The sequence below is a fragment of the Primulina eburnea genome, chromosome 6 (genome assembly GCF_022965805.1).
Source record: "Primulina eburnea isolate SZY01 chromosome 6, ASM2296580v1, whole genome shotgun sequence".
Classification (NCBI taxonomy): domain Eukaryota; kingdom Viridiplantae; phylum Streptophyta; class Magnoliopsida; order Lamiales; family Gesneriaceae; genus Primulina; species Primulina eburnea.
Window position 1 is genome coordinate 33,688,054 of NC_133106.1, and position 27,093 is coordinate 33,715,146.

A 27,093-nucleotide genomic window follows, 5' to 3' on the forward strand; every position below is an offset into this window, starting at 1 on the left:
AAGAACATTGGAAATCTACTGGTTTGGGTTTTGTGTGATTGGATGAAACAAGATCGATAATCGAAGAAATATCCACTCCTTCACTAACTCGCACCGATCATGACATTGAGTAAATGATGAACCTTAAATCACTGTTGAAGTATATAGCATAAAGAAAAATTTTCCTAAGAATTTATGTGATCCTGCAAACATTGACAGCGATAAGGTAATCTCCGGAGCAGACTAGTGAGGGGGGCAAGCAAAACTTGAGAAAATGTGTAGCGTTTGTTCAAAAATTGTAGTTCCCTCGTTGAAATTTCATCGAGCCACTTTCCATTCTCGGAAATTCATGGATTACATTCACATTCTAGGAACACTACCAGCATAAACGGGACAAAAGCCGCCCTGCGGGCTGCTATAGCGCTATCACCATTTACCTACGAGCTTTAGATATTATCATGTTCAGAAAAGTTATTTAAATGTACACGTGAATTCTTCCGGATTTTTCACTGTAGAGTCAGTCCTTCGATGGGCAAGTACATGATCAAATTTGAATATCACAAAATAGTAACCAAATACAATTAGTATTGGTAAGTTTTAGCGAGTATAACACAGAGCATCGTTATTTTTTTTACATTTATACTTGATTCAAATATAATGTTTGTATTTAATATAGAATTTATTTGCATAAGGTAAAACTGAAACTCGAAGCTCATAATTTTTATTCGTAGTGTTTACCAGATAAAACCCTTTTGACGTGCAAAGAGCCTCGTTTTACCAAAGCCCGTGTTGATAGCGACCTTGGCAGCAGGCAGTTTGTTTATATAAAAGGGGGAAAAGTTCATTCATTACCTCCCCCTTTCTAATTCAAATCGAATGGTAGATTCATACCCCAATTATGAATTTTATGATTTCGCTGCGTCTTTAAAAAACTAGGCCACAGTTCGTACAGAAATTTCCCATAACTTTCTGTTGAACGAAATTATTTATGAAAGTAGAATATCATCGAAAAACATGGTGCTGCATCGAACATATCAAGTCAGAAATATGTTGCTAGTTGTCCGAATAATTTTTTTAAAAAATACAAGCATGCAGCCCGTGAAAAGTCCGATTTTAGCTCTTTTTAGTGAAATCAGTAGTAGTATCTCCTCTAAAGGTAATCTGCAGAAATGACAAGGATAAGCCAAGAATGTTACGCTGCAACAAGATCTGGTATTTCTGCCTCCACAGATAACAAAGCAGTGTGTACTTTATCTACCCAGTTATCGAGCCTATTGCGCAAGGACTTGATCTGAGGAATTCCAAGAACTCTAGGTTGCACCCATGATACATAAACAGTTCCCTCAACTTGGTCAATTATCCCCTCTATCAGATGCACCTGCAGCAACAATTAGGCAGCAGTCACCATCTAACCAGGCCAAATACATAATTTGAAGTCTAAAACGTGTCTGGAACAGCTAATGCTCCTTTTCAGTTTAAACCAAGTATGACATGTTTAAGATGATGCCATAAACCCAGAAAGTTGTAATACTGAATTCAAAATCCCACTTGAGAAAAAATTGGATGAAGAAGATATCAGATTTTAGCGTGCTTACTGAAAGGCTTTTCATGAGAAGATACTCAACATCTTCTACTGTAAGCCTTGTCCGGTCAGCAACGACACTTAATGGGATAGTTCTATCATCTGATGAACGGCTGCAGGTAACAGATGTTTCATGAGCTCAACAAAAATAGAATAGCACGTAACTCATTAACATCAGCAATTATGTAATTCTCCTAAATCACCTGAAAATAATCTCCATCAAGCAGAGAATGTTAATCTTTTCCAGAAGCTTTTTCTCATTCTGGACCAAAGCAGGTTGGGTACGCAGAGCAGCTCCATGAACATTGCATAGTTCTTGATAACGAATTAAATCACCAGAATTGAATGCTTCGATTATATAGTATAACCACTCAACTTTTGTCCCCAAAAGACTTTTTATCTGCAGAAATGCCAGATATAACAAATAGTCCAAAAAGCATTTAAAAGATAGCACGATAAGAAGCAAATTTTTAGAGCTATGCAACCCCATCAATTGATTTGAAGCACAATGTCTTTTTTACACACAAAAGTGAGAGGTAGACCATAAAGTTCATATAAAGTTACCATGTAGGGTATGGGTATGTGATCAGTGAGAGTTGAGAAACCACTAGAAGGCTTCCCTTGAATATCATTTCCGAAAGATGGAACTTTTACACAATACTTACAATTGGATGCGCAAGAAGTTCACCGAAATTGTAGATGTTTTCCCCCAACAATGCTGACAGAGACAAATCAAATGCCAAATCCTTGGAAACAAGCAACGGTAAAGTTAGCTAAATAGACAGCATTAGCAAATCTCCCTCACTTAGAAATCATACCACAAAAGAACAAAGGAAAACGTTTATGGAATGAAGCATTTTTATTCAATAGTAGCTTCATCAACTCATGCATGAAACAATGAAAAGAACCTTGCACTGCATTCTGCATTATCACAGCCAAAAAACAAGACACATTAAACTTGAAAATAAACATAAATGACCATGTCCATAAGCATAACAGCAAGCATAGATTTCACCCCGACGACAAAGGTATACAAAACTTCTTCATGGTTCGAAATTGCATGTGGCGTAAGGTTTCCCGTACTCAGTATTGAGTTTTTAATCAGTAGATTTCATAATATTATTTCTAGCCCAGTAATTACAACTGGCAAAAACCTCGTCAAGTGGATTGTGTAGTATAGCAATTCAGATTGATCAACCGAACCACAAAATATAAGAACAAGGCAAAAAGAAAAAAAAGATGATTACTGACTTTGTGGAATTAATTTAATATTGTTGTTCATGTTGCCACGCTATTTGAAAGAAAGTAGATACTTTTCTCTCATTTTAAAAACATATTCAACTATTTTATACATTATCTCAGTAAAATATCATAGGTTCCCATTATTAGCTGAATTCCATGACAGCATGCATAACCTTGGTATCACTAAAGCTGCCTCTTATATAATGAAACACAAAAGAGCACAAACAGCCTACCAGCTTGAATGATTCTGATAGAGAATCGACAGCAGTGTAAGCTAGAAAAAGGAGAGCACTTTTATAAAATTCTGCAAACTCTTGACGAGATTTAAGGTATTGTGATGAAACCCAATAGAAGCTGGCATACACAGACGGATCAATGTCAGTCATGCTATCAAGTGTGCATTTCCCCTCATCTAAAAGTTTCTTGCATTCTTTTTGATCTCCCTGCTCAAGCTTTAATGTACCGATTTGAACTTTGATATAAAGTATCGGTTCCTCTATGCGCATTTCTTTTGTATCACGTAGCTTTGCAATCACTCCTTCAAGATACTCTATAGCGGCCTCTTTCTCCAAGTATTGTCGAGAAACTATAACAGCAAAATGAGCAAGCTTGAGAAGATTGATCTTTGTCTCAAAGTCAGTTATGAAATTGTGGTAAAGCTGAATTAGAGCATCCCCGGCCTGAATTAGAGAGATGGAAGAAATTTAATGTTATCTTCTAAGATAAGCTAAAGAAGCACGACAATGCAAAGAGGTAAATAATTGATGTGGGAAGATAGACTACTCATAACATATTGCATAAAATAGGAAGGACAATCAATAATGTACCTAGCAGAGGATCAAACTACTGATGTTCATAAAAAAAATGTTATGCCACTAAGGCCAACCAAAAAAAAAATAGCGAAATTGGCTATGAGGAAAAAAAAAGCAAATTACATCATGATATATTATGTAAAGGAACCAACTGGGTTTAGCGAAATCTCTTCACAGTTCAAACACTTGATGCGTCTCAATTGTATTGACCACATGACAAAGAAACAAAACTAATTACACAAACATATTTACAAGTTCACAATTAAACATCCCATACGAATGTCTTTTGATCGAAAATGAATTCAAAATAATATATTCGTTTCTCTTGCCCTCGGCTCTCACTTTTCAAAGACAAAATAGAAAACCAAAGTGTCTAATCATACGCAAAGCATCACACAATCGTAGGCCTCTAAATTCAGAGTGACCAATACCCAATAAAGGAACTCCTGATAGCGTATGTTTTTCTCAGTTCCTCAACAAACTTAATGAACTCTCCCACGATCGATAGTCGATACTCAACATAAACTCCATTGCATCACTATGAATTATCACAAATCTCCAAAACCCACCCCTAAAAAAATCACTCGAATAAAGCACTAAAATCCCCAAAATCCGAAACACCATTCCAATACCCAAAAGAAACGAACAAAACAATTGCAAACAAAAGTAAAACTGGCAAATTACATAACTACAGTAGCAAAATGAATAATAAATCACCGGAAAAGTACTGGCAATCAATTGTAGGGTTTAGTACCTGAAATACGGCGAGTGCGACGAACTGTTCGAGCTTAAGAGTGAGCTCATGCCAGAGCTTGCGTTGGTACAGATCTGAAAGCGAGCTGTACCACTCTGACAGCTCAGGGTGCTCATTTCTCTGTGTCTCCAAATACTGCAAAGCCGCCATAGATCTTCGCCTCTTTGTCTTCGCTTATTCGCCCTTCAATCAACACCCGCAAAATTGTGTTTCGTGTAGAATTTTCTTTTCTTTTTTCCGAGAATGATATATATTTCAGTCCACTGTCTTCAGTTTTTTTTTTTTTTTAAATATCTTAGTATTGCATTTATTTATTTTTATTTATTTTTATTTCAATCAACACCACATTAGCAATGACGTAAAGACTTAATATACAATATTTCAAATTTAAGATGATAGCTCGAGTTTAAAATTCAATTTTATCAATTTTTTCCTCCAAACTAAAAAAACACCACATTAATGTCGTTTTAAAAAGATAATTAAAACGCTTTTAAAGAGACGTTCGTATCAGTTAAACATGCGAATGTTTGGTCAATTGTCAAAAATTTGATTCGTCTTACCGACATCTTTTTTGGATGAACATGTCACATATGCTTGTTCAATACGATTTATCTAACTAGCGTAGTTTGCATGCTACTAAGTTATATCGAAGTTTATTCGGTGCGTAGCGGATGATGATTTAAAAAGTAATTAAAATTGTTTTAGAAATCAAGTAATTAAAAAAAACAAAAATAAGAAATTTGACAAAATTAAGCATCGCAATCGCATAGATAAATATCCAGAATAAAAAATTCAATTTTCTAATTGTAATATTCATTATTAAGATTAAAAAACAATGTTACTAGGATAGTCACAAGTTACCTCATCATTGGAACTTCAACCCGACCCCATAAGTTTGGACTCACAGTGAGCTAATTCTCTACTAATCAAATCAGATCATTAATTTTTTTATAACCAAATTCGAGTTGATCTTTTTTGTATTTGGCAGTTGGGAAAGCTTCTTACTTAGCCTAAAAACAAATATTTTACTTGTGTAAACAAATTTTGTTTAAAAGAAAATTTAGCATAAATTCATTGGGTGGATATCCATATTTGAAATGTAAATGTATGTGGCCAAACAAGAAATCAATCCAATGTTAAAAAGTTGGGTAAATCTTCATCTTATGTACCACTCACTGTTTATTGATTTTAACTTATGACCTAAGCCTGATGTTACAAAATTACTACAATTTCTATATATAAATGTAAAGAATAATCTTCTCATCATCCATTATCCTTGGCAAAAGAAACCACCCACAATGTTCCATTTCAAAGCTTTCCTCTTGCTTTTGCTAGTCGTTTTCGGCTCCTCCATGGCGGCCAAGATCCCTTGTACCGAACATGGGAAAGATGATAAATGGAGATGACAAAGGCAGCCATGGATGAACTATGGAAGCTTCCGTGGCCGCACTCTGGGACGACTCGTTGATCCAACAGTCGAGAGTTCACTTCAAGTCCCCTGTTTAATCTGTTAGTTTTAAGCTATTGATACATGGTTGTGATCATATTGTTCCAATTTTCTAGTCCAATCTCCTCTTTTAACGTTGTATCATGCTGCAACTGCTCGACACAGTCTCAAGCTTGCATGCATATTAAATACTTGTATCTCATTAGACGAAGGGGAGAACTGTGTGTGATATTTATAAATGATACAGAATGGCTTGCCAGTGTGTATATGCACAGGAGCGGATCTAGGATTTAGGGACAGGGGGGCCGCTAAGTTTATTTTGCGACGGTTTTCTCAAAACCCGTCGCTATATGGCCACGGTTTTAAGAAACCGTCGCAAATTTTGCGACGGTTTTCGTCACAACCGTCGCTAAGCCAGAAAAAATAAGCGCTCCCAGGTTTCGAAATCGGGCGGATGAAACATTATAAGTGGCTTTAGCCACTGAGATACATGGACGTATCATTTATTTTGGGGGGCCATATATATATATATATCTATTTATATATTTAGTTTAAAAAAATTTAATATATACTAAACTTTTTTTTTTAATTTTTTGGGGGGGCCGTGGCCCCCGTTCGCCCTACACTAAATCCGCCCCTGTATATGCAGGTGTTATTGAAGAATGGTTTTTGTTTTAGTTTCATTAGAAATCATTATATGTGTATACTGAGATTGGATCATGGATGGTTCAGCCAACGGACAAGGACATGGTTGTTCCTTGTCCAGAGATCGCTGCAATCATCCCGCATTATTCACCAGTAAGAAATTTGATAGGTCCCAAAATTTGTAACGAGGGCGAGAGTTCGAGATTCAATTGTAATAAATATCTTCTCTAGTTAAAAAAGAGTAATAATATAACGGGTGACCGTTATAGCTGTCACCTTCAAGATGAACATAAATTCTATATTGACCCAACAATTCTGGAAGAGCTAAAATCCAAGTTTTTTTTGGATTTATCTCATCTTCTTGGGATAAATCAGCTGGAGAATCCAGGAGATGGAGAATTTAGAAATGAATGGGAGTAGGGAAGGAATCATTACCAATTTGGCCAAATAATGTCTTAAAATTTGGCCATGAATATGTTCTCCTATATGTCAAGATGAAGGAACACACACGAATAGCGGGCGGTCGCAAAATTTATAATTGTATTTGTATCCATCCAAACTATCCCCATTAAAGTCATTGCATTATACAGTCGGCAATCGTAGAATACTCGAAAGAAAAAAGGAGGAGAAATGTAAGGAAGAGGAATTCACATGTTGTCATCCAACCAACGTCTGGTAGATAAATATTTTGTTGGGCCATGAAAGTCACGTATTCACATATTTATGTGATAGTATGATATTGTCAACTTTGATCGTAAACTTTCATGCGTTTATTTTTGGGTTTTACCCAAAAAATAATGTCAACGGAGATATGTTTCAATTTATATTAACTCATGATCTTTTAATTAATCTTCTAATGTGGGACTTTGGTCGAATTCTCAACAATTATCACCTTGAACGAAGTTCTATTGTTATTCTCATGGACAGAGTCTCCCCTCAAATCTATTCATCCTCCAATCGAGGTCACTCCTCTTTACTGCGTTAGGGCACACGCCTTGCATGAAATACTAAGAACATCACCTACCTCGAGAGCTCATCACGGATTTACTAGGATCTCTCACCTCCTTCGATGATTCAACTCACATGGCTCTATCTCGACCATGACTTCAATAACATTTATTGTGTCATGAAACATACATATCTCTATAATGATATGATATCATCCACTTTGGACATAGAACCTCAATGATTTGTTTTGACTTTACTCAAAATACTTCATACGAGAAATATTCCTACTTTATCTTAATCTTCCAATGTGAGACATTGGTGACATTTTCATCTATCATCCCCTCAAACAAAGTTCTGTCGTTGGCATCCTCTCAAGTCTATCTGTTTTTTTTTATGTGGGACTTTGGTTGCATTTTATATATCTTTTCTTTCAATTCTTTTGGTACAAGGGATTCTATTTGTTCATAATCTTGGGTTTCGACTCAGTTAATTTAAACATAATATTAATAAAGTTAATGGGAGGAGCAAAATTGGAACTGGACTAGACATTAATGAAAAAGAAATCCAGTATTTTCAACGACTGTTTAAATTAAAATGATCATCGGGTAAATAAAAATGAAATCAATGAATATTATTTTGCTAAACACAGAGTTTGTCCAAAATTTCCAAATCACTAAATTTAATCCAAATCAGAATATGATATCAATTTCAAAATATACCAAAAAAAAAATACAAAATTCAGAGCAGACATTTGTCATTTTTTTTTCATGTATTGTTAGTTTCATCGTTATGTGTAAACCACATAGATCCATAATGTTGATTTGTAACTATGGTTTCTATTGGGTATTGTTGAGTCTCACATTTGTTCAACATAGCCATCCAGGTCGCAAAACAAATGAAATGATTGTTTTAGTGTTTAAATATTTCAGTTTTAAGAACTTCAGAGATACATTTTTTATCTATCCCTAGTCATAAACAATGTACATTTCTCTAAGTAAAATTCTTAAATTAATCGTAAAAATGAATATAAGACGATGATGTGGATATCATTCTAAGCCAAGAATCAATCTTTTCGATTGCACCTTCCAACCACAGAACTTGAAAGGAGGGAGTCCAAGAGGTTATAAACTCGCAAGACACAAAGATGTGGGATGAACCATGTCATATTACAAGTTTTGAATACTAAACTGCTTGTAGAAGACTCAAACTCGTTGACAACACGATTCTCAGTCACATTGAGCCTAGACATTGATGTTGATGTTTTTGACAAAAAATCTAATACTTTTGGGGAAAAACTTTGTGCGAGACGGTCTCACGAGTCGTATATATGAGACGGATCTCTTATTTGGATCACCATTAAAAAGTATTACTTTTTATGCTAAAAGTATTACTTTTTATTGTGAATATGGGTAGGGTCGACCCGTGTCACGGATTATGACCCGTGAGACGGTCTCATGTGAGACTAACTCATACTTTTGACCTAAAATAATATTTTTATCTCAAATAAATAAATATTACAAAATAATAATTAATATTTATAATTTTTTTATATCAAATAAATAAATATATATTACAAATAAGTTTTGATACTTTTTCGAAATTTTAAGAGTGGGTCAATGTTGTAGGCTATTTTGTCATAAATTCTTCTCTCTCTCACCTTAGGTTATACCATCCTTGCAGGTATCTATTCCTCTGATTTTCTGTCGTTATATGTGTGTATTTCCGTTACTGGGGCTGTGATCTGATTTTTATCATCGCGGGTTCTTTGTCGATGTTAGAAGATCTGGCGTAGTTTCTGTTTGATGTATAAGTGTGAGCTATTGGTGTTTGATTGCAATTGGCGGGACCCTTTTAGAATTTGGTGTGATATATTGTTTGAAGTTGGATGTTTGGTTGTCTTCTTCTTGGATTATACGTTTCTCGCAGGAGTTCTTCCTCTTGTTGGTCTCTTTGTATGCGTGTATGCATGCACTATGTGTGCTTTTAATTATGGTGTGATTGGTTAGATCTGGTTTTTGTTATCAAGTTTTTTATATCGAATATACTGGGATCTGGTGTGGGTTTTCGTTTTAAATTTAAGAGTAGGATATTTGCGGTAGTTTTTGGGCGTGGGTTTGAATTTTATTTTTATAGGGTATGCTCTTTGCTTTTTCATTGCAATTATTTCCATCTAGTATATTTTCAATTTTGACATTGTTTGGATGCGGATATTTTTTGTTTCTCATCATTCTCTGCATATGTATGTATGAATGTATCTGCTGATGTTTGTTCGTATGGTATGATGTAATTATTTATGATTTCAGTTGTTGCTGTTTCTGGGTTGATGTTGATCTCTGTATGTTCTGTCATTGGTTAGTTTTGAATCTTCATGTGTTTGTGTCGTTCCGTGTTGTGACTCATATTTATCTCATCGAAGTTTGGATTATGCGTGAGTCTAGTAGGTTTTGCGATGTTTTAGTATACGCTCTAGTTGAATATGATTGGCTTTTCAAATCGAGACTGCCTATTGATTTCTGTATATGTTATATGAAGTTATACATGGGAACTGGTTAAAATTTGCTAAGTTGAGGACTCTGAACTTGGGCTACATTTATTTGTTGTATGCTATTCTATTCTTTCTAAATGTTTTCAGTCTTACATATTAATATACCTATTGTGATGCTTGCAACTGAATTATATTTTTCTTTAATGCTTATTTTTGCTTAAGAATTATTTGGACTCCACACCAAAGATTACCTCTTTTTTTCATTTACATTCAATGTAAATAATTATCTTCTGATTTCTTTTAAGTTTGCTTCTAGAATCAGGATCTTTATGTTCTAGTTCCAGGTGGTGATCTTATTATTATCTGGAAATGAGCAGTAGATAAATAATTTGTCAATCTTTTATTTGAAAATACCATGTTGTTGTATGTGTACTTTATTCCCATGTACACTGTATGCCTGAAGCTATTTTAACTGCATATAAGTTTCCAAGTAGCTAACTTAGTTTGTTTCTTTATGCGTTCAGGTTGTGCTAGATTTTAATTTGAACCAATTAAAATTAACTAGGACATGGAGCACGTTAACCTCTGGTCAAATTGCTACCAGCACCGAGTTTTATCATTCCAGGAAATTCTTGAATGGCGGGTTTTTGTCCTCAGAGCATTGCTTCTCATTTTGTTCTTTAATTGCACTTAGTGGACAGCTTCTCTTAAATGAGCAGCACGGGAAACCAAACGTGCATTTCTTCTAAAATAAAATAGATGTCGGAACTTCAGAGCAGTTCTACGAGGGGTTGCTCGCACTGTATGTGTTCTGGACACTATTTATACTGTTGATTCCCATTCTTTTGTTATTCTTCTTGACCAATCCTATAGTTGTTAGAGCAACATGCATCTGAGATCCTTTAATCACCAGTTTCTGAGGTATTTTCTAGTCATTTTAGCATATAGGATGATGATCATGTACTCGAGGTTCATTTTTTTCTTTGTTTATACCAGGGTCGAATTCTGCAAGGGTTTGGAAAGGCAGATTTTTTTGTGATTAAGCATTAGCTAGCTCGTCGTTCTGTAATTGTGCCAAGTATTATTCTATCAGAACTCTGATTTTCTCTCTCTCAAAGATGACCTGTTAAATGAGGCAAGGTTTTGTTGGCCAAATGTTTGCACCAAGTTCAGTATTTTTACACTGGCTACCGTGGTAGACCTTTGTGTCTCGAGATAATGACTACATTTATTGGGTAGGACCTGATGCAATCATTTAGTTTTAACTAGTATCAAGATGTTATGCAGTTCCTTATATTCACTGCCTTTCAGGCCTCATCTACTCATTCATTTCTTTGATATGGTACATTTCCTGAATAAGGCTATGAAGCCTGTCCATCGGACTCCTTTTGGTCCTCACAGTGGAGTGCAGCTAAAAAGTTGATGATGGAGATTGCTGACTCAGCCAGGCCTTTCTAGTTGTTGTGTTAAGTAATCTAGTGAATCTATAAGATTTAATAATTTTTGTTGTCTACTCATTGTTCTACAAGTAACAGTGGCACAAGAAGCCGGACTACAAAAATGGAAAGGTGCTGCGTGCTGTAATCCTGAATCTTTTATTTCCACGCATTATCACTTTGTTTATTATTGTTCTCAGCTGTGAAAATTTTCCCATGCAGATACAAGATCATTAGGGAAGTTGGTAGTGGTACATTTGGAACTGTATGGCGAGCTTTAAGCAAGCAGTCTGGTGAAGTGGTAGGTTTATGTTAGTTTTGACTTTTGATGTTGGGCGCATTCTGATTTGAATCTATTCCTGCACTCAAAGTTGAATGTATGAGATTTTTTAAAATAAAATTTTTCCAACTAATTCATGCATAGGTCGCAATTAAAAAAATGAAGAAGAAATATTACTCATGGGAAGAATGTATAAGCCTGAGAGAAGTCAAGGTGACAAGAGTTTTGCATTTTTGGTTGGTTTTCTTAAGCTCACCTTTTATGTATGAGATAAATGACAAGTTTCTTTTTTGTCAGTCACTGAGGAAAATGAGCCACTCAAACATTGTAAAGCTCAAGGAAGTAATTAGGGAAAATGATATCTTGTACTTTGTTTTTGAGTACATGGTATGCATTCTCGTTGGTTTTCCTGTCTGTCTTACCAGTCTCGTACTACATATAGATGCTCATAATGTGTTACCTTTTCAGGAATGCAATTTATACCAGCTTATGAAAGACAGAGGAAAGCTGTTTTCAGAAACCGAGGTGAAAAACTGGTGCTTCCAAGTATTTCATGGTCTCGCGTATATGCACCAACGAGGATACTTTCATCGAGACCTCAAGCCAGGTTAGGACTCACCTATTGCTTGCAACATGAAACCTACTTGCCTGTGATATCCAGCAGTTTTATTTGGATAGTTTGGAGATTGGAGCTTATCGTGATAATACCTGTGTTTCAACCTTGTGGGCTTGGTCCATGCCTACCGTTTTGATTCTCGTTCACTTGGTTACATTTTTCCAGTTTGATTATGAATTCTTTAATGAATTTATTTACGATAACTCATCAAGTATAAAATTTGGTTCAATTCTACTTGGTTAGTTGTGCGATAAATATTTCTTTTTATGCATTATGATTTATGCAGAATTGGTATACTTGTTTGTTGGATCCTCAAGCCATTTACAAACTGGAATGTGTGTGTTGGAAAAAGTCTATTTGTTATCATCTAGAATGAAATCCAAATGAATTAAAAGGAGTCAAATATTACTAATTTTTCATGTTGAGGCTGAGCTCAAAATTCTTTAACCTGCCCATAGTTAGAAATTGGATTATTTTTATATTTTATACTTGCTTGAAGTTTGAATTTGAGCTTGACTCATTTGGTTGAACTTAATTATCGAGCTTTAATTTTTGATTAAAGACTCGAATTCAGGTTTGAGCCCATGCATTTGGAGGGTGTTTATAAAATATTGTGACTCATGAGAATGTCAAACAAATAGTTCAGCCTCAGATTCAGTTTGAACACACAGTCGAAATATTCGAGTTCGTGTAGAGTGCAATAATTTGGAATGCCAATTGAATAATATTTTTAGTTAGATTAAAAAGCTTGTGAACCAGCTCACTTTTGCATACCCAATCCTGAATTTGCTTGATCGACGTGCTGTGTATTTTTTAGATGTGGTTTTCCTATTATTTTTATTTGATGTTATTGGTTAATGCTCATATCAGAGAACTTGCTAGTATCAAAGGATGTCATAAAAATTGCCGATTTTGGTCTTGCTCGTGAGATCAATTCTCAACCTCCGTTCACTGAATATGTCTCGACACGCTGGTGGGTAGTTATTTCTCTTCCTTCCTGTTTATTTCTATTCTAGTATTCGTGTAGGACTGTAGGTATCTGTAACTTGTAATATGCAGGTACCGAGCTCCTGAAGTTCTGCTTCAGTCACCAACTTATGGACCTCCGGTTGGTAAGTATATGTGATAAAAAAAATTCCTTAAAGTTTTCCCATGAGATATTAAAATTTTCTCTTCTTTGTTCTAGACATGTGGGCAATGGGTGCTATTATGGCTGAATTATGCACACTCCGTCCTCTATTTCCAGGCTCAAGGTTTTACTTCTTTAGCGGCCTTCTTGTTTATTCTTTTCTAGAGTTTGATATGATTAGATGTGTGGATTGTCGCAAGTGATGTCTGCCTCTTATATGTCACTTTTATTGAGTCTTGTTACATGTCCCACATCGGTTAGAATTCTTGGGAGTTGTGTATATATAGACTTAGAAAATTCTCCCTCCTTGAGCTAATTTTTTAAGGATGAGTTAGGTTCAAACCCCAATCTTAACAAGTTTTGTAGTCTAGGTACAAATTGCTTGTGTTACTAGCTTTTTCATAACCTTGTCAGCTTGTCTTGCCAAGTACTTTCATACTTCTACCTATTTTTGAAAGGGAAAAGCACACGTATTGTGAAATTTGTTTATAGCCCATACATAAAAATAAAACCACAAATGGAGAACGAGATATCCTTCTATCAATATTTTGAGATTATAATGAGTCTTGCCGCGATTTAATAAACATAATCAATTACTTTAGCTGAAATAGGTTGTACCCTCAATTAATAGTGGACTGAATGATTTTTAGTTTAAACTAGCATTTGGTGCTCTCTTACTGTTGAGAATGTTTTATAGCTTTCCTTACTCCCTTTAAAGATTTATTTGTTCCTTTCTTTTCACAGCTTCCGAGTACTTTCCATCGCCATGGACTTGTATAATTTTCTAGATGTCTCATCTCTTTCAAGCATGTTACCTGTTTCTCATATGACAAGTCTGACCTGCTTTAACGTTCTCTTATTTTTTGGTGCAGTGAGGCAGATGAAATTTACAAAATATGCTCTGTGATAGGCAGCCCAACCATTAATGAATGGCCTGAGGGGATTGAACTTGCTAATGCCATAAGTTACCAGTTCCCACCAGTGAGTGTCACACTTTTCACCTGATGCAGATAAATGCAGTGTCAGAAGCATTAATTTGTTCTCATCAAGGACATTATTTTCTGTTTACATTGGTTTAAGATATCTCAGACAATATTTTTTATTTTTAAATCTAATTTTCTACCATAAGGATAAAATTAAAAATAGCGAGAAAATAAGTAAAGCCTTACCTCATAACACTTCATTTATATGGCAAAATTAAACAAACTGCTTCTAGAGAAATTGCGCTTGTGAACATTTGATTTGCGTGCTTTACTATTTTAGCAACCTTTTGTTAAAAACTGAAGATATTGTGACTGTGTTGGAAGATTGTATAAATAATATCTTGTAAATTTGTAATTAATACTATGTATCTTAGATTGATATATGTGTATATTTGGTTTATTATCCTATGATTTTTGACACTTCTCTACCAGAATATTTATGTTCAAACATTTTTCATTTCATGTTTTGCTATTTTATTTGATGGGACAATAGTTTGTGATTAGTCCCGAAGACTACTTCTGTACACTAATATAGTTACGTGGCAGGTTGCTGGGGTCCATCTCGCTGCGTTGATACGAGGTGTTGGCGAGGATGGTATCAATCTTATCACAGTAAGAAATTATGTCATCTTCATTTCCTCCATCCCTCCCTCCCTGATATTTTCGTAAACTTCACATACCCGAATTGTTCTAAATGATGAAACGATGAACGTTTATTTGTGAAACCTGTTTTTTCTTGGAATCAATTTTTTTTTTGCCGCTGAACTTTTGAATTATGTCTCGTGTTTTTGCCAACTGTAGTCACTTTGTTCATGGGATCCTTGCAAGAGGCCAACCGCCTTGGAGGCTCTTCAACACCCCTTCTTCCAGGTATCAAACTCTAATAATTTTAATTTTTTTTAATTTGGCTGTCTGATATGATTGGTTGCACACACGACATGGTTAAGTGTTCTCAAATGATAATAATTGTTTTTACAATGTTCAGAGTTGCTTTTATGTTCCACCATCATTGCGTGCTAAAGCTACCATTGCAAGAACACCTCCTTCTGGTTAGTCTTTGGTTGCCATACTCTCTTCTATCTTTGATAAATATTAGGGGAATTGGTGTTAAGATTTGAGTTGTTGCAGTGGGAACAAGAGGAGTTTTGGAGCAAAAATGTGGAAGGATACATGCAGCTACTTTATCAAGCCCAAAGCCCAGCAACAGTTTTTACTGTGCCAAATCCCAGGCATTGGGTGCAGGTATTATGTTTTTAATAAAATTGTAATTATTGTTGATTTGAATCAAGAGTCGTGCAGGTTGTGCTTTTATGTAGAACGTAAATGAGAAAGACAGATGATTAGCATCATATGATCAAGATAAATTGTAAACAATATATTATATTGAGATTGAAAAATAAATTAAATAAAAAGAGAGATGGCTGGGAAGGGCAGGCCTAAATTGCTGTTCATTGAGTTGTGTGAGGGATGGTTTAAAATCTAAGCCCTAAACAACAATTTTTTAAATTCACGACCTTGCCCAAGCCATAACATATGCATCAGGTCATATTTTTTAAGATATATTTTAAGGGAGTCAATCTCCAAATTTTCCGTTGTGGGAAGTATCAGTTAATGGGTTTTGAGTTCTTTTAAAGATGATTAATATATCTGTAACTGTGTTGGATAATAATTACTGTTTTGTGGAAGGTAGATATGATACTATTGAGGCAGGGTGGGGGAGTATCCTTTGTGTTTCCTTTTGCCTACATCTTTCTTAGTACTGGGTTTTACATTGATTAAAATAATTATTTATTGTATGTATGCTCGTGTTTTTTGGGTGGCATGATCTGTAAGAATGCGTTTGTAACTTCTTTTATTTCTTTACATCAGATGTGCAAAGGAAGTTGGATATGAACACTCGGGTAAGTGGGAATGTGATTTTTTGTTTGAGCTAATTGTATGAGTGGTACATTGTGTTGTATAATTTGTACGAGTTTTTAGATAATTTTTGGTTAATAAATGTTCTGATGTTTGTCCTATCTGTGATACAGGATATGGTTAAAAATGACAAGATTCTGAAGAACTATGTGAAGCAACAGCCAAGGTATCAACCCCCTGGCATGAATGGCCCATGTAAGTAGTAACATCATTTTCTTCAGTTTGAGGTGAACATTTTGAGCTGTGCTCGATTTCTTCTTGACAATATTTTATATTGATATTTTTGGCCTCCACATAGCAGCTTTTCTTTGTTATGGAATGTTCCATCAGGGTCGATTAAATCAATATTTTCCACATAGGAACCGCCTAGTCTGGTTAATAATCATATCATATATTTGGACGATATAGATACTGTGCTAATTGAAGCTGGAATTTTTTATTGAGATGCTTGTCTTTGCTAATGGAAAAAAAAAATCTTGCACAAGAATATCCATTTAACTTCGGCTGGGATTCTTTCTATTTGTGTAAATGCAGCTGGTAACAGGGGAAAGACTCGTGCAATTTCTGATACTACTGAGAAGTTGGCAAACATGGGCGTGGGCTCTGGTAGATCACTTGTGAAGCCATATGTACCTCCACCTATGAAGGCTGGAGGTTGGCATGGGCCATCAGAATTATTGCTTGGACCAACTCAGGAGCTTCCAAGACGACCTTACAATAGGAAAATGGCAGGTTGAATAAAACTGTGATGCTATCGCGCTGATTGCCCATTTGTGTTGATGCTATCCCGTGTTTCTGACCTGGAACCATGTGTACCCTTTAAAGTTGATTCGGTACTCGTTATAATTTTTGTTCTGTTAGGTTATGGGTTTGATGTTATGTTTTGATACAACATTTGATGGAAATGTTTGGTTTGTAATAAAAAGTTTGGGTGTTGCTTAGAATCTTCTATGACATTTGACTCCTACTCGTGCAATTTGGGTTTGTGTTAAGTCAGAAGCATTTTAATCTAAACATGATGAACGAATTTGATCCAAACAGGGACAGGTTAATTTGTGAGTCGTTTATTATTACTAGCATAATGTACGTGTGTAGACGTGAATAATAAACTATGAATAACGAACGTGGGTGTACTATGTATGATCGTAATTTTGCAAATGAATACAATTTATTTCACTTCATATTCAATGGCAAATAAATATAGAACGTAGATGTGCTATGCATGATAGTAATTTTGCAAATGAATATAAACAAATAATTTATTTCACTTATATTCAATAGCAAATGTATCAGTTCCTTCCAAAAAATAATTTGTCTATCATTTCAAATAACTATAATTTGTTCAATCATTTAATTTAATGGCTTGATTTTCACTTCATTTAGTTTCTTTTCAATTTTTTTTTTTTGTTTTGCTTATTATTTTGATAAATTCACAATGCTTTCATCATCTTTGATTTCTACTGTTTTTTTTTGTTATCAAAATCAGATTTGATGTTAATTCTTCTATTTGTCACTTGAGTTTGTTTTTGGATTGTGGTCTTCTTATTTTGTTTATGTAAGTTCTTCACACTTCAGGTTTTTTTTTTCTTTTTTTGAAGAGTCGGTCGATTTTCTAAAGCTTTCACTACATTAATAGCAGCATATCATTTTTCCGTAATTGAATCGTCAAATTTTGAAAAGAAACTTTGTCGTTCCTTGATAGATTATAGAAAATATTTTTGTTTTCATTATTTCCCTTCTTTAAGTCATTTGTTCTAAGGTTTCGTACATTTAATATCTTTGATTTTCTTAGACCATGATTGATTTACCGAGATAGAATAAAATAGGAAAGAAAGAAATTTTGAAATGATATAGGAACAAGAATAAAATGATAAATTTATTATATTCATGTGATTAATAGAAAAAAAATGAAAAAAAAAAGGAAATCATTTTTAATTATCAATTAGTTTCAAAATAATAACTACTAAAAAATGTATATTATTATTATTATTAAAAATAATAAAATTATACATATTTATTCTCTATTAATTAATATAAAATTATCGTTATAAATATAGATCTTAATTTTTTTTATTAGTAATATTTTATTAATTATGTAATTATCTTTCCATAAAATAGTAACTATGGATCATAATTTTATTTTTATAAGTAATATTTTAGTAATTATATAATTATCTTTCAATAAAATATTATAATAACTATTATTTAATAATTATTTTATTTTATTATATATTTTTTATTATTATCACATTATATTTAAGTTATTTTTTAATTATTAATATTATTGTAATTATTTTATATATATAAATGATAGTGATTTTCTTGAAAATATTATCATTTTCATTGTTATTATTTTTGTATTATAATTTTTATAAAATATATAATTATTAAAATGATATAGATATAGATTTATACTGGTTAAGCTAAATAAGAAAAACATCTTATAAATATAATAAATGAGGAGTGAGAATGATCATTCCAGTCCAAAATAGATAGACCGATAATTCTCATTTTTAATTATTATATGTGTGAGCATGCAATAGCACATAAATTTTTCACTAATTTTTCTAATAAATATATTCAAACGAAAAAAGTGTTTTAAAAATTTCAAGTATAGATTAATAATGTTTACTATGTTTAAATATAAATTAGAATAAATTTATATTTTAATTTCCGATATTGAGAACCAACATTGTCAGAAATGGGTAAAAAAATTTATTCACATCTAGGAAATACTTACGTTGTTTTTCTTGCCTGTCATTGTCGTCTGTGGATGTATTCCTAGTTCATTTTCTTGACTGGGACTTGGAGACTTGGACTATATATATTCATTCAGCCAGACATACAAATATTCATTACCTCTATAATAATATTCAAGTTAAGTTTATTAATAAATGGAATTTTATAGTAAAGATCAACTTATAATAATTACAATTTTGAATTATAATTATTTAAAATCTGATATAAAAAATAATTAGTGGAGAAAGTTCTTGGTCTTTCAATGGAAAAACCATGCATGTTGATGAAGACATGTAAGCGAAGTATTTTACACGGGAGATTACAACATGTCAGGATCGACCGACTGCTTAGAGGGAATAAATAAACACATTATCAAATTTCCGGATTGATTGGCTTGGGTTAACAAAACACGATTGATTTATCACAACTCGATAAAGATACAAGTCAGCAAAGTGAAATATATATGCGGAAATGAACGTGTGATCAAAGTTGAACCAAATAGATACTAATACAAGAATCAGCAGAGTATGATAAGCAGTAAGAAGTTCACATAACAAATTGTTTATGGAAGATCGAATGTAACTTTCCTTCTCCAGTTTCGAGAAATATTTTCACTTTTTCGTCAACCGAATAATTACAATCAATTTGTGATGGACTCATTCTCACAATTACAAAAAAATTATAATAAATTCTAACGCACATGAATGATCCTTAAATGATCAAATATATCAGATTGTGCTTTGTAGAATTCAGCTTCAATACACCAATCCTCCTTTTTCTTTGGGTTGAGCTGCTTACGAAAAAATTCTATTTTATCGTCTTTCTCTGCTCCTTTCTTCCCAACAATAGTTTCGACAGACTCTTCCTGGGACAACCAGTAAAACTTGTTCCCAAACAAAATTTTTGAGCCAAGTAAATGACACTTCAGCTTGGATTGCTGAAAATTGGCAGAGTATATTTATAAAATCTTGCAAATCATCGAAGAATAATTTATCACATTTATACATCAAACAAAACCAAATAAATTTTAATTTTAATTCTTAACTTTTGGTTGGACATTATTGTAGAAAAAATCAGTCTTTCCCAATTTTTTTCTTCAAATATTGTAACAAAACAAAGAGTGCATTGGGACTCCTGCCATGCATTCTGACACGAAATTTTGAAACATTGAAATTGAAACGAGAACAGATGAGTAGGGGTGTTCATCAATCTCTTCCGTTAGGGTTTCGATTTGTTATTTTGGTTTTTTCGATTTTAAAAGTATATAATTCAATATCTAAATTGTTTTTCTTCGGTACGATTCAATTTTCTACCAAAACAATTTGATTATCTCAGTTTGGTTAATTTGTTTTTGACAATTATTTAAACTAATAATAAAAATATATTTTTAAATATAACATATTATTGGATAATTTCTTAGTAAAATCTTTGAAAATAAACTAAATAAACAACATTCAACTAAAAATTAATCAAAATGACTCTTCATTATCTAAATATCATAAAATATATAATCTCAATAAAATAATTACTCAAATGAAATTTCGGTCGGTTCGATTTTGATATATATTATAATCCAAAACCGAACTATATATACTTCGATTTTAACATTTATATTTGAAATAAAAAAAATTGAATTTCATTCGATTCAGTGATTGGGTATTTCGTTTTAGATTTACGATTTTTTTCAATTTTATCCAAAATTTGAACACCAACACAGAACAGAAAGACACAAAATAAGTAAGAAAAAGAAGGGCTGCTTCATCAAAAGCAACTAATATCTATAGATAATAAATAATAAATAATAAATAATAATAATAATAATGATAAATGAATAAATGACATAATTCACTGAACTTAGCTAATAGAAATTTATTGCAGTCAACAAGGTAATTTCACAAAATTCTGTATTTTTTATTTTTTGTAATTTCAATATCATCGTGTCGGAAAATAATTAAAATTGTTGATTAAATAAAAATAGCATATTAAAACTAAAATTTGACAAAATATAATCAAAATTGTAAAGAACAAGAAATTTTCCAAAATACAAGAAATCGTGGATTGTTATTTCGTAACTTTTAAAAATCGTATTCGCATTTTTACAAATATTGATTAATTCGTATATTAAGGAAATTGTTCTTGTTAGTGTTATGCATCTTCATAGTGTGGTATATGTGTGGGACAAGAGCTTTAGCATCCACCGTTGGATCATGTGTGTCGACAACTAAAAAGTTCTAGATATTTTCTACTTCATAAGTTGAACAATTGTGGTATTCCATGGCAAGTGATCACTGAATTTGTTCCTTCCAAAAAGATTGTAACACACCATGAAATCTAATGCCTGCCTTCTGTCATTGGCACCATTAAACCAGAAAGATAAAATAGGGAAAAAATGGGCACTGCCTCAACAAAATCTCGAAAAAAAACCGCGGCAAAGACAGATAAAACACCTGAAAAGAAGCAACTAGTTACAAAGGAAATTCCGCCTAAAGCCTTTTTAAAACAACATTTGTAAGTTGAGTCTTCTAAAGTTAAGATAGTATCTGTTCCACTGTTAAATTTGCCTCTGATTTGACTAGCAAAGATATTGAGCTTGTATCCTGTCGCGGTTACTATCCCACCAAAGCTTCGCATGCACCTCTCCAAATTTTTCACGGCTACAACAAAACCACTAAAATTTAGACATTTTCAACCTTCAACTCTGAAGTTTCATGAGTTTTAAGACTTATTTACCTGAATCTGACACGTCGAAGTTCTCTGGTTCCATCAACAAGTTGTCTAATAGTAATATAAACACCAGGCTCATCCTCTTCGATCCACTCAGATTCTATGTCACTTGCATTGCTAATAGAAACTGAAGCCTCGTCTCTCGAAGAAGTTGTCATTCTTGAAGCTTCCATAAACATTTCATTTTTCATGCCACTACTCGAGTAAGCACTTGATCCGGGATTGTAATATTGGCTGCTGCCTGGGAGATTATACCTAGGAGTCCACTCTTTGTTTAAGGATGGAGTCATTCGAGGGCTTTCTAAGGCAGTTCCGAGCCTAGAATACGTCGAGTCTCTCTGCAATAAAAGCAAGTGAAGAGTTGAAATATTAATTTACAATATCATGATAAGAGTAAAGAGCAAAAATTCAAGAAAAGGTGATGCGAGTTTACTCCATCCTCGGATCTCCCTGGAGTGCTGACACCTTGCTGATTGAATTTCTGGACATTGTATAACTCCATTATCCTGTCGTAGTTTTCGCCCCACCATCTCTGAGCTTGCCATTTGTTAAACATCTCCCGGCTAATACATGTTAAGCAGGCGCGATCTTGTATTATTATAAAGTCAAATCAAATTTCATTAAACAAAAATAAAATCAACTTCCCATTTGACACTATGTTGTCCTGTTTAAAGTTATAAAGCGAGAATCAATTTGGAATGTTACATCCATAGAGGCATATCTAATATCAAAAGGTAGAACTATATATGTTGTTTCCAAAACTTGACATGATCATACAGTCTTTTAAATATATACGTACTTGAAACGGATTCGTTTAAGATCATTCCCTCCTCGAGGGAGTGACACAAAAGTGATTTGAACACCAGGTTCCACCTGTGCCATCCATTCTTTCGCTTCATTATTAATTTCGGGTGTCATTTCTCCATCATGAGCTGAGAAAGATTCTAGTCCACCTGCTGTCCTGTCGCCACCAAATACCGTGAATGTTGAATCAGGTCGCTTAGCTCGATGTCCTGATTTTGTAAAATCCCAAGCTGGAGTCGAGCTTGAGCTTCCCGGTTGGGCATATGAATAAGGAACTCCCTCGGAAATTGTATTGAAATCGGGATAAGATCTTGGCCCTCTCTTGAAATTATCATCTGTTTGCCCTGGCTTACCTTTCGAAGATGATCCAGAGACTTTTAGTGCCATATCCTTGATCTGATCGTGAAAAAAATTCCTTAGCTTTAGTAGTCCACTCAATGAATAAGAAGACAAAGAGACATGCAGATTGATTCCCTCGTTCACCACAGAGTAACGGACAAGTCATGTGTAATAATTCTAGCAAATGCTTTTTCCAAGTATGTAGACTTCTAAAAAAGGGAGATGTGTCCACCTTTTGGTCTGCTATATTTCTTGTTGAGGTGAAACTATTGTATACTTTCGAATTCGTTTCTCAACATGGTTTTTGAACCAAAAGTTTCTTGTCAGATGCATAAAATCTTGACCATTTGGGTTGAAAATTTTATCTGGTTAAAGCTAAGTTCACGATGAAACATGAGTTCTCAGAAGGAAGCCAACCAGGCCAACCTCAGGATACTTGGTACGGAGATAGAAATTGTAACTTTTATTCCATAATACTAAAACCAACCCTTTTGCGTTATATAGTTGAACAACCAAGATGGGCTCCCTTGTGCCGCAGGGCCCCCAAGAAAACTATACAGTATAGCAGCCTGAAATTAAATGAGTAATGGCTTTTACTTCATCAGATTTGACATAGAAATATGCCCAAATAGCAGTTATATTTAGCTTAACTTAAACAACAAATAGCTAGTCCCCACAAAACACACAGCTTTGCTGCACAAAATACTGACACTTACATTACACGGCTAAAGAGCTACTCTGTGAAGTCCAAAGCAACTGATAGATCTGATAACATCTATCTTTTTTTATTGCGCTAGTACTCCTAACTCCTAAGCGGCTAAGTCTATAAAAACTGTTTCTTCAATCCAAGAGTTGAGAGAATTTTAACGTATTGGAGGGCAGGAATTCAATGTGGGCCACGTCAAGGATGAGTCTTTTCCAAATATTTTCAGGCCCCGTCTTTTCTGAAGATCCCCACAAATCTATCTATATATATATAATTGATTAAATTATTCATAATTTCTCATAGTATTTTGTGAGTAGTTGATTCAAGACCAAAGATTAGTACCAAATATAATAACTTTTCAGATTTGAAGTACAAGATGACACTGTTATGTTATACTACCGACTATAGTTCTAAATCGGTTAATCGAGATTTTTTTACGCAATGTTCTTGAAATCATTATCGTATAGAATGCATTCTAGTTCTAGCAAAAGGGGAACCCTTCAAGCAAAATTAATCCCAGTTATAAAAAATAAACATTCTTGTTACCCGTGATAAGAAAAGAGATGAAGGATCTTGAACCCAGGCTCAATTCATGTGCTTCGTTAAACACGAAGTCTGGTCAATTCAATAAAGTGAAAAGCAAATTTAAAAGCCATTGTATTATTACAAGCTAGAATTCCTCGTATCGAAGGAAGACCAAATAATGCATGGAAAGCTGAAAAGAGAGAACAATTTTGGTGTAGGACCAAAAAATTATAGGACCAATCAAGATTTTCGGACACATGATCCGAGGATTGGCGTGACAATGTCCCCTTCAATTAAAGTCATTTTCTTTGCCACTACAGTTGTGGCACACACACCCCCACATGTTTCTTCAAGCCATTTGCTGTGACTGGAGAAGTCACCTTCAACCAGCGGGGGGAAAATAGAGAGCCAGTTAGGATTATCATCTATCTTTATTTTAAATCTCTCTCTTTGTGTAGATTTCAGAGTTCCTAACTATGCTTTTGTGACTTTATGTCATGCAAGCATAGTAATTCTTTTGTTGTTATTTGTCGCAAAAAAGTTTGGCATCGATCCTTTCAGGTCTGGGTTTCGAAATGATTTGAATCTATCCATTTACAAACTAACAAGTCGGGTATCATCGAGGTGTCCAAGTTTCAAATAGCATTTGCAGCTCTCATCTATCGAAATCACTCACATTTCTTAATTTTCCAAGGCCTAGCTATAAAACCCAGAAACCTGTACCAGCAGTCCGGCGCAGTACATTCAAGACTCAAATTTTTTCTTATCGGACTCCAAGATTGGAGTCGTGACAAAAGAAGCAAACACACAACCTAATAATTCGTACATAACCCAAAAAAAAGCAACCAATTTTGCTAGTATATAACGGGATTATGGGACTGAAATTTTCTTGTTTGGATCGTGATCCATGATTTTCCGGAACTCTCTTCTCACCAATGGAATAGATTGGGAATGAGTGGCTAAGTTCTATCTATCTATCTATCTATCTATCTATCTATCTATCTATATTTTGTGTGGGTGTGCGGGTGTGGGTGGGGGTTGCAGAAGTTGAAGTGAAGAACCTGTGTAGTTAGACTTTTGACAGCGTCTTTGGTAGAGGGAGTCCCACGCGGGGCATCCTCGTCATCATCATCTCTTTGCTTTGAGCAAGTGATACATGTCAGCATCTTAACTTTTCTCCTATTTCCACCTGCAAACCCAATTCATTTACGTAAATTTCAATGAAACAAGTGGATTTCTTCATCAAGATTTGAATGTTTCCCATGATTTACTATTACTAATATCACAAAAGTAAAGCCCAGGTTTTTCAAATTCTATGCTGTTTTTGGATTTCAACTTAGATCTATATTTACTAATAAGTTTAAATTGTACAATGAAAGGCAAGTAAGATATCATCCTTCCAAGATATTTTTTTTCCTACGTTTTTATTCCAAGATTTTATAGAAAAACATGTCCAACCCAAAATTTGTCATAGAAAGTAATAATAATATAATAATAAAAAACTATCAGGAAGAGAATTTAATAGTAGTTGTATGTTAAACACAAAGGGCCAATAATTGAACACAAAGTTCCAAAATGGCTTCTTGATGTTCCCTCCTTTAATGTACACACAGAATAATTAAAAACAGATTTTGTGTCCAATTTTCTGACAAATTTTTATTGATCACACTCAAAAATAAGGGAGAATAATAATCTCATCCCTTTCACTTTTGTATTGAAGCACACTTGCCCTTTTCTTGAATAATTCCAAGCCAATAATATTTAAAACTATTAAATACGAGGGACCGGATGGTCGCAAAAGCAACTGGGAATCAGATGACATGACTCAATAAATGAATACTGAAATGTTGTAATAGGTTGCAGAATTTGTCCCATTTTGAAAGTGCTTCCTCAAAACTCTTTCAGACAATCAAATAAATCAATTTGTGGACACACAAAAAAATTCAGACTTTTATTTAATTTTCAAGAAATCAAAAGATTTCCCCAGATTTTGAACAAAATGAGCATCGGCATACCTTGTTATTCACTGTTGTGTGATTTCGGTCTTTTTTTCTTCACAATTACCTTGATAAACAAGGTTGCAAATTCGAGTAAAAGACGTCAGAACCGAAACAAGAATTTTGAGCCTTCTGATATCTCATATATACTTTTCGAGAGTCTTACCTTTGGATTAAATAAATCTTTTCACGCTAACTTGGAAAAAAAAACAAATCCCTTCAAGAATCACAGCCATATTCTCGTACTGCTGCTACAAGCATGCTACCATGGCAGAGGAAGGAGGGGGGAACTGGAGGAGGAGAAGGGAAAAAACAGAGCAATCCCCACTTCAAAAAAAAAAAAAAATCAAATAACAGCTGGGTGTAATAGCTAGCCCGCGAATAATCAGACCGAATCGAATCTCTCGATTATATTCTCCAGTAGTGTACTTCATGCAGCTACAACGAATCTTCAATGAACAAAAATAATTCTCCGGCGACACATGACAGCTCCTCCGTTTCAGAGCTCTATCAACGGCGGAGGTGGCTCGAAAAATGGGAATGTTTTTCCCTGCATAAATAGATACATATGTATATCGCAAATAGAGGGGTGGAATTTTTTATTTATTTATTTATTTTTTTTTGGTGTGCAAATGGTAACGGAGAAACGAGGATGGAGACAAGGAGACCGAAGTGCGAGATTGTGATTGGGTATTTATAAAGGGGTGACGTCGTCAAATCCCGTCGTTATCTAACGGAAATCGGAACACCCCGAACGCTGCATCGGGGGTTGTACTCCGTGCTTCGGAAACTGTACACGGAGACGCAATGATTTGGGTGGGGCCGTCATAAATCGATATCTGGAAACTGGGGTCCACCTAGACAATCTATGCTGGATGCTTATGCGGATGCCACGTCATGTCTCGTTGTAGGAAAAAAAATCGATTTATTTTAGTTGAATGGAAACATCCTTATTTGTTGTGTTTTTTCTTGAGCTTTCCCATCAAATGATTCAAAAATATTCA

The 27,093-nt window shown here is 34.1% G+C and overlaps 3 protein-coding genes and 1 long non-coding RNA gene across 5 annotated transcripts; 1 reads left to right on the forward strand and 3 right to left on the reverse strand.

The window, feature by feature from the left end:
* Nucleotides 1–981: 981 nt before the first annotated feature.
* LOC140834509 (26S proteasome non-ATPase regulatory subunit 13 homolog B-like) lies at nucleotides 982–4,609 on the reverse strand. The gene is made up of 6 exons (XM_073199432.1): nucleotides 4,370–4,609; nucleotides 3,037–3,483; nucleotides 2,227–2,307; nucleotides 1,765–1,961; nucleotides 1,575–1,674; nucleotides 982–1,357 (listed from the first exon to the last, which is right to left on the reverse strand). Exons 1-6 carry the CDS (start codon nucleotides 4,517–4,519, stop codon nucleotides 1,172–1,174), a joined length of 1,161 nt encoding a protein of 386 aa, XP_073055533.1. The 5' UTR covers nucleotides 4,520–4,609; the 3' UTR covers nucleotides 982–1,171.
* A 4,403-nt stretch (nucleotides 4,610–9,012) lies between these two features.
* On the reverse strand, nucleotides 9,013–11,637 carry LOC140834511 (uncharacterized). The gene is made up of 3 exons (XR_012118731.1): nucleotides 11,557–11,637; nucleotides 10,394–11,465; nucleotides 9,013–9,066 (listed from the first exon to the last, which is right to left on the reverse strand). It is a non-coding gene; the product is annotated as an uncharacterized lncRNA (long non-coding RNA).
* LOC140834510 (cyclin-dependent kinase F-4-like) lies at nucleotides 11,289–17,199 on the forward strand. Its single transcript, XM_073199433.1, has 16 exons — nucleotides 11,289–11,462; nucleotides 11,553–11,631; nucleotides 11,755–11,823; nucleotides 11,908–11,997; nucleotides 12,079–12,217; nucleotides 13,097–13,199; nucleotides 13,286–13,338; nucleotides 13,413–13,479; nucleotides 14,228–14,336; nucleotides 14,885–14,950; nucleotides 15,140–15,208; nucleotides 15,324–15,387; nucleotides 15,467–15,580; nucleotides 16,208–16,239; nucleotides 16,369–16,450; nucleotides 16,790–17,199. The coding sequence occupies exons 1-16, from the start codon at nucleotides 11,455–11,457 to the stop codon at nucleotides 16,990–16,992; spliced, it is 1,347 nt and encodes a 448-aa protein (XP_073055534.1). The 5' UTR covers nucleotides 11,289–11,454; the 3' UTR covers nucleotides 16,993–17,199.
* Nucleotides 17,200–21,198: 3,999 nt separating this feature from the next.
* LOC140834512 (protein Brevis radix-like 1) lies at nucleotides 21,199–26,714 on the reverse strand. 2 transcript variants are annotated; one of them, XM_073199435.1, is made up of 7 exons: nucleotides 26,256–26,714; nucleotides 26,108–26,156; nucleotides 25,154–25,281; nucleotides 22,518–22,918; nucleotides 22,152–22,281; nucleotides 21,725–22,056; nucleotides 21,202–21,648 (listed from the first exon to the last, which is right to left on the reverse strand). In XM_073199435.1, exons 3-7 carry the CDS (start codon nucleotides 25,256–25,258, stop codon nucleotides 21,567–21,569), a joined length of 1,050 nt encoding a protein of 349 aa, XP_073055536.1. In that variant the 5' UTR covers nucleotides 25,259–25,281; nucleotides 26,108–26,156; nucleotides 26,256–26,714; the 3' UTR covers nucleotides 21,202–21,566. The 2 variants fall into 2 exon arrangements, with proteins under 2 accessions (XP_073055537.1, XP_073055536.1); XM_073199436.1 differs by lacking the exons at nucleotides 25,154–25,281; nucleotides 26,108–26,156; nucleotides 26,256–26,714 and adding an exon at nucleotides 23,578–25,079 and having other exon boundaries at nucleotides 21,199–21,648.
* Nucleotides 26,715–27,093: the final 379 nt, after the last annotated feature.

Bases quoted from the DNA above. Each gene is read 5' to 3' on its own strand.
- LOC140834509 (XM_073199432.1), bottom strand. From the start codon at position 4,519: ATGGCGGCTTTGCAGTATTTGGAGACACAGAGAAATGAGCACCCTGAG. The intron at 1,962-2,226 runs GTAAGTATTGTG...GCATTTCTGCAG, and splicing joins AACTTCTTGCGCATCCAATT to ATAAAAAGTCTTTTGGGGAC. The intron at 1,358-1,574 runs GTAAGCACGCTA...TTGTTGCTGCAG, and splicing joins TTCTCATGAAAAGCCTTTCA to GTGCATCTGATAGAGGGGAT.
- LOC140834510 (XM_073199433.1), top strand. The intron at 15,209-15,323 runs GTATCAAACTCT...TACAATGTTCAG, and splicing joins TTCAACACCCCTTCTTCCAG to AGTTGCTTTTATGTTCCACC. The intron at 16,451-16,789 runs GTAAGTAGTAAC...GTGTAAATGCAG, and splicing joins CCCTGGCATGAATGGCCCAT to CTGGTAACAGGGGAAAGACT.
- LOC140834512 (XM_073199435.1), bottom strand. From the start codon at position 25,258: ATGCTGACATGTATCACTTGCTCAAAGCAAAGAGATGATGATGACGAG. The intron at 22,282-22,517 runs GTACGTATATAT...AACATGTATTAG, and splicing joins CTTAAACGAATCCGTTTCAA to CCGGGAGATGTTTAACAAAT. The intron at 22,057-22,151 runs GTAAACTCGCAT...CTTTTATTGCAG, and splicing joins CAGGGAGATCCGAGGATGGA to AGAGACTCGACGTATTCTAG.